Source organism: Panicum hallii, chromosome 6 (assembly GCF_002211085.1).
Source record: "Panicum hallii strain FIL2 chromosome 6, PHallii_v3.1, whole genome shotgun sequence".
Lineage (NCBI taxonomy): Eukaryota > Viridiplantae > Streptophyta > Magnoliopsida > Poales > Poaceae > Panicum > Panicum hallii.
In genome coordinates this window covers 37314131-37321299 of record NC_038047.1, presented here as the reverse complement: position 1 = coordinate 37321299, position 7169 = coordinate 37314131, and the positions used below count along the sequence as shown (strand labels likewise).

At 39.7% G+C, this 7169-nt stretch overlaps 1 protein-coding gene across 1 annotated transcript; it reads left to right on the top strand.

The window, feature by feature from the left end:
* On the top strand, positions 1-6672 carry LOC112897295 (mitogen-activated protein kinase kinase kinase NPK1-like). The gene is made up of 17 exons (XM_025965571.1): positions 1-504; positions 594-635; positions 745-810; positions 890-1000; positions 1085-1165; positions 1258-1335; positions 1712-1794; positions 2318-2399; positions 2473-2573; positions 3783-3822; positions 3920-3979; positions 4065-4114; positions 4206-4329; positions 4494-4706; positions 4799-5118; positions 5525-5592; positions 5704-6672. The coding sequence occupies exons 1-17, from the start codon at positions 55-57 to the stop codon at positions 5793-5795; spliced, it is 2061 nt and encodes a 686-aa protein (XP_025821356.1). The 5' UTR covers positions 1-54; the 3' UTR covers positions 5796-6672.
* The last annotated feature ends 497 nt before the right edge of the window (positions 6673-7169 follow it).

Below are 7169 nucleotides of genomic sequence, written 5' to 3'. Positions count from 1 at the left end.
CCACTCGATCCGATCCCCGAACTCCTCCCGTTCCTTGCCGCCGACGGACACACCATGCGGCGAGACGATGCCGGCGGAGGCGGGTTCCACGAGCTGTTTGACTCCGTGCGCCGCTCCATCTCTTTCCGCGCGGGCGCCGCCGCGCTCGACGAGCCCGCCGCTTCCCCCTCCTCTTCCTCCACCGCCGCGGGTGGTGGAGGGTTCAGGGAGCGGATCAGCAATCGCCTCCGCAGGTCGCGGGGGATGGGGCTGCTCGGGATGGCGACCAAGAGCCCCTCGCCCACGCGCCGCCTCCTGCCTCCGCCGTCGGTGTCGCCGCCCGCTCCCGTTGCCGCGGCCTCGGCCTCCGAGGGATGCGGCGGGGTACGGGAGGAAGGAATTGGCAGAGGAGAGGAGAACCCGCCGATTCGGTGGCGGAAGGGCGACCTCATCGGGAGCGGCGCGTTCGGGCAGGTCTACCTTGGCATGGACCTCGACTCCGGCGAGCTCCTGGCTGTCAAGCAGGTCGGGAAGCTTGCACCACGATGCCAGGCTTTCTATCTGTGGAGGTTTTCTGGCGATTTAATGGATCTCTTGTTGGTTTTTGGTTGCAGGTTCTGATCGGAAGCAGCAACGCGACGAGGGAGAAGGCCCAAGTTAGTACCTTTGATCTGCAAGCTCGCTTATCTTTATCGTTTGCCCAATTCTCAAATTCGTGCTTTTAGTGGACCTAAAATTATGTTTATATGAAAACTTATTGACTAGGCACATGTAAGGGAACTTGAGGACGAAGTGAAGATGCTTAAGAACCTCTCACATCCTAATATTGTTGTAAGTTCACTATCAATTTTAACATGGTTAGGCTTCCTTTTAACTGTGGTATTTGATATGTTTGATGTTGCTTGATCAGAGATATATTGGCACAGTACGGGAGGATAATACACTAAATATTTTGTTAGAATTTGTTCCTGGAGGCTCGATACAGTCACTACTTGGGAGGCTTGGATCATTCCCTGAGGCTGTCAGTATTGCATGTTCTGGTTGCTCTTTTTACTTCTAGTTCATCAATTAAGCGTAGTTTTCATGCTGTCTATTTGTTGATCAGGTCATCAGAAAGTATACTAAACAGCTTTTGTATGGCTTGGAGTATTTGCATCGGAATGGAATCATACATAGGGATATAAAGGCATGAGTATTTCTCCAGCAATTGAACTTTATGCTTAAATGCATTTGATGACGTGGTTGTAAAACGGTGTTCTTGTGACTGTCATATTTCAGGGAGCAAACATACTTGTTGATAACAAAGGATGTATTAAGTTAGCAGATTTTGGGGCATCTAAACAAGTAGAAAAGTTGGTAAGTATATATACTAGTTATAGCCAATATCTGCTGTCCGCATATGCCTTTACATTATTTTATACTGGCTTGTATTCCATTGCTAAACCTAGTTGATGTCAAGTTGACCATGTGTTAGATTTTAAGTATTCCATATGCCTTTTAATTTTTTTCTAGATTTTAAACTTGAATGCCCTTTTCATCCATTTTTAATAGCAGAACTCACCACAGAACCATATGAGCTAGCTAAAAATGGGAAAAAAAGAAACACTTTCCTTCTTGGAGTTCTATTCATCATTGCAATGCAACACGCCTTGTGACCTTTTATTGCCTATACATCTTTCATGTGATTATTTCCTTCTTGAACCACTGTATTTACATGCTTGTCTTCTGTTAGGCAACTGCAACTGCTGCAAAGACGATGAAAGGCACACCATACTGGATGGCACCAGAGGTCATTGTTGGAAGTGGTCACAATTGGTAAACCGTGATTTTTTTTTGGTATTCAGCATTGTATAGTTGAGAAAGGAAAATTGCACCTCTGTGGTTACTTCTTTAAGAATGAAGAAGAATATGAGTGCAACTTATTTCTGTCTAAAAGAATTGTATTGTGTTCATGATATTGCAAGTTTTATAATAAATGCCGGAAGGTATTAGACAAATGACAACAACCAGGAGCACCGTTTCTTACTGACATACTACTATTTACCAATTTTTTTAATTCGTCATTGAGCTACACTTCCTTTCTAGAAATTGTTGTTTACATAATGTAAACATTTAAGTACACATTTATGTTCTCCAAGTTTTTCTGTTTTAAATTGCTGCTCAAGGACCTGCATGGGCACACGTAGCTTACAGTTTGATGTAGATGTCTCTCCTTCTAATTAATTCCAAGCATGCTGATAGTTATGGCAAATTCAGAACAAGATCTTGGGCCACTTTTTGCTGCACTTCCAACTTTTTTTTTATCTTTTCAATTGATACTTAGTGTTCATCCTTGCAGTTCTGCTGATATATGGAGTGTTGGGTGCACTGTTATTGAAATGGCGACAGGCAAAGCCCCTTGGAGTCACGAATATCAAGAGGTAAACTGCATCATCTGTTTTCTTCTGGAATTTATGTGCATCGATTATTCTTAACGGTCCTAAGTCTTTTCAGGTTTCTCTTCTTTATTATGTTGGAACGACGAAATCACACCCACCTATACCAGAGCATCTCTCTCCAGAAGCCAAGGATTTTCTGTTAAAATGCTTACAAAAGTACATCTTGGTGCTTTATACCCCTTGATAAATGACAATATTTCTGCATGGCTGATAATAAATATAAAATTGAATTAGCCTTGACATGCAGTCTAATGAAAAACTTGCTATACTCAGGAAATTTCTTTCGCCAACTTATACAATCTTTTAAAGAAACATAAGGAGCCTATTGTTTCAGTGTTAATTCTATAAGTTATTGATGTTATCTGTTAACTGGACATGAGTACTATTAGTCATGTTTGCAATTATAGATAAAGATAGAAATACCATGATAACACTCAATACCTGGGTTTTGTGTCCAAGCAGACAAAAGTTTCCAAATTGGATTACCGATTGAAATTATGCTATAACACCTTTGTAAAACTCTACACTATCACAAAACTAACTTTTAAACAGAAGCTGCAGAATACTAGACTTTCATTTGCACAATGTTAACAAAACGTCACTTCCAGTCTCTAGAATGATCATCTGAAAAGAACATTAGTAGATTGTTGGCATGTTTGTTTTACATCAAACTAAAAATGATTAATGTTGCGTATTGTAGTTTGCCAAAGGTAGCAATTATCTGACTATGGAATATGGCACAACTTTATTAGCACATTGGATTGCTCTTTGTGATGTCCCCTCTTCAGAGTTCAGATTGTGGGGTTCTGCACAAACATGTCTTTTTAAAGAAAAAAACTGTGTACAAGCATGTGTTTGATGTACATGCAAATACCTTCTAAAATCTGTGTGTTGCAATTATTTAGTTTGTTACATACTTTGAAGTGTTAGACGCGGAAGGTGTTCTTTTTCACTTGATGTAATAGGATTTCGAGCAATGACATGTTTCCATCTTTCTAAAGTGTCTCTACCTCATTTGCCAAGCCTACATTTCACAAGACTCAATTATTTTTGTTCATTGGTCGCTAAGATTAAAGATGGGTACAAATTCAATGAAGCATGTGATGACCTTACGCTATTTTTTAGTAAGTATACACATGTATAAACACAAAATAGGAATGATGGACGGAGGACAAAATAAGTTCTAGAATGAGAACAAACACATTATTTGTTGTCCAATCAACATCTATTGGTACATGGATCTTCAAGAATTTTTCTTTAAATTTATCACCCAGACAATTCAGTACACTTTTCACACACTTGCAAATAATAACTAGTAAATGACTCCAGTTTCAAGCGCCTTGACAAGCTTGTTTCTTATTTCAGGGAACCAGAAATGAGATCGGTTGCATCAGACTTATTGCAGGTATTTGTACATTAGATTTCTTGCATGAGATTTCAGTAGCTGTAATTATACCATATTATACTTTGAGGAGAGTAAAACTTTAAAAATGTTTTTGCAGCACCCATTTGTTACAGGAGGTATGGAGGATTTTTGTCAGCTTAATCATGCTGCACCCAAGGTTTGATTGTCAGAACTAATTTGATTCGCCCTTCTTCTCTCTTATTTGATCTAACATGGCAATATAAACAAATAAATACTGACAGGAAACCACCAGCAATGAGCCTACTACATATGTAATTCCAACTGATGACTCGTAAGTGACCTCTGGTGTAAATTTGTTCTTGAACCTGGTAAACTGTCTGCTTTCAGTTTTGTTTTGAGCAAGTTCTTTGACTTCTAAATAGGGACTTGAGTCGTCCAGGCAAGCTACGCAACTTGAATTCTTACAAGTCATCAGACACCAGACCCAGACCATTATGGGATCTGCACTGCAATGATGATGACATGTGTCACATCCCAATGGGATCAGTAAGAGAATTTGCGCTTTACTCTTGCTATTCTAAAAATTTCGTCCAAGGCTTCACTTTTATCTACTTTCACCATTAAATTTAGCTTATACACACCCAGAATTTTGTATTTTGAATTACCTTAGTATTGTTCTTACAGTTATGTGACGTTTCTGTCAATTCCAGAGCTTCAATCCTATGTTTGAACCATCTGATGAATGGGAAAGAAAACTTGACATAAGCCCAGAACAAGTTAGTCAATCAAGGGAGTTTGCTGGATTAGCCAAACTTGCAGAAAGTCAGATGTCTCAAAATGATTTTACCTTCCCTTGTGAAGGAAGCTGTGAAGAGGATGATGAATTTACAGAATCAAAAATAAAGGAATTTCTGGATGAGAAGGTGCTTGTTATGTTTGAGACGTTGCAAATTCAGCCCATTTATTTCTAATAAACAGAAATTCAATTGAAAAAAATTGTTTTGGATCTTGACAGGCCATGGATCTAAAGAAACTACAGACACCTTTATATGAATTCTACAACACAGTGAACGCTGGAATTTCTCAAGGATTTAGTGATGTCTGCCGAGCAAGCAACATGACCGATCCCATGTTACCCCCTCGAGCAATTAAGATGGTGGGAGGTGCATCAATAGAGCCAATTTGTGTTAATCTGAATAATGTCAGTCCAAAGAGTTGCACTAGGCGCTCCTCAAGAAGCAGTGTGGAGAACAGTCGTGTCTTGAGAGAAATAGCTTCTCCTCGACTCAATAAACTTGAGGATAAGGTCCATGATGCTACTCAAGACAATCCAAGGTTTGTGTGCCAGTGCAAATATTAAATTCTCTTGCATACTTACTCCTGCCATTCAATATAATTAGGGAGTGATTAGTCCTATGATTAAGCCAGCATATTTGCATTGTGTGAGATATATATAAGGAATAGTAAGTACTGTGTTCGAGAAAAAAATAGTAACTACCGTGGCATCCCATATTTCTGCAGAAAATATTGATGTAGCACAGCAGTTAAATTTAATTGCAAAAATGCTTCTCCCTAGGACTAATTTAGTTAGAGTATTTTGATCGTCCTCCCTCTTCAACTCCCAATAAACAACATGATCTTGAGCTATCATTTGTTGAATTTAGTCAATCTGTTACTTAGTTAACTCATTCATCATGATGTTTCCAATGGTACCTAACAGTTGGAATACTATTTTTTACAGCCTTAGCTTTTCGGAAATACAAAAGAAGTGGAAGGAAGAGTTAGACCAGGAACTTAAAAGAGAGAGAGGTAAATAAAAAGTTTCGCTAATCTACAATCGCTGAAGAATGATGTATTTTGCTTATTGCATACAATGATGCCTTTTGTCTTTTTTGCCCTATTTCTTAATTTGCCTGACAGAGATGAGATCTAGTGGCTATGGTAAAGTGTCATCACCATCTCCAAGGATCCGAAGATTGACAGGAAAACGAGATCGCAGTCCTGTCTACTGAATGGAAAATAACAATGTAATCAGCAGGACTGGATGGTATCTGACTAACCTCACAATGTCAGCGATTGGTGGCCATGCTAGTACAGTGCAGTGCCTGACCTTTCGTGTGACCTGACAAAACCTAGCAACCAAATCCTTTTGGTGCTTATAAGGTAAAGAAGTTTGAGAGAGCCACTTCTAAGTGGACAGTGGAACGAGGGCTGTCATGATCTGCAACGGCTGCCTTTTGCAACGCTGTATTTCTCGGATGAACACAGTGAGGTGGCAGTTTTATGCAATGGCAAGCTTCATGCGCCACGTTTTGTGATCGCGGAAGAAGTGGTGTGCCTGCTGTAAAATTTTCTTCTCTTTTTAATTTTGTATAAGCCGTCATGTAATAAGCCATGTAATGCCAGTGGATGGAGAGTTTACCTGATGACTGAGAATCCATTCGTTGCAACAAATACAAGAAGCCGTGTTCATGTTGACTGTTTTACTGAGTTTATAGAATTACTTGATAACCAATCACCAAATTCTCGTTGGTGGATACATCTATAGAAGAGTAGAGGTTGTGTGCATACAAAAGTAGATAAATGGAGCAGGCTAGTATTACAGATTCTTCTCATGATTTCTCTACCTTACCCAACCCTGCCTACTTGATCGACCGAGTGACGCTAGGTGATTCTGATTGTGCTCTTGCAGGTCCTTGCTGCTCCACTTCCACCACTGGATGGCAGCTGTCGAGGGGGTTGAAGTAGCGGACAGCTTCTATGGAGACGACGCAGCCTATGATAGCGAGAGGTACCTCCGCATGTCGAGCCGGGTTCTCCTCTCCGCCTCCTCAAAATCTCGTCCAGCTTAGCGTGCCAGGGGTTAAAAATCTAAAATGTAGAGACAGAGGGAGCTTTCAATGGAAGATGTAAATAGTGAATTAGCATATTCTTATTGATCTAAAGAGATGTAAATAGTGAATTAGCATATTCTTATTGATCTTAAGGTCTCTTATATATAGGGAAATTAAAAACCTAGTTAATTTTAGGCATTAGTGTAATACATCAATTCTTATTCTAAAGGCAGCAACTAGGCTAATGAGCTAATTAATGTCCTTGCAATAAGGTTGATTCATGGTCTTGCAATAAGGTTATTCATAGCTTTAACCATGGTTTTTACCATGGCCTTAAACCCATGACGGCTGCATTGATAAGGTCAAATAAAAACCTTTTGTAATACTCCCCTTTTGATCGAGTTCTTCTTGAGATCAACATGTTCGTTAATTCCTTTGAAAAACCCTATGGAAAAAATAGGAATAATTTGTCTGGCGATTACTCTATCATAAACCTGAACCTAAAAGGTTTAAGTAGTAATCCATACCTTATTTTATCTCTAGAAAAACCCC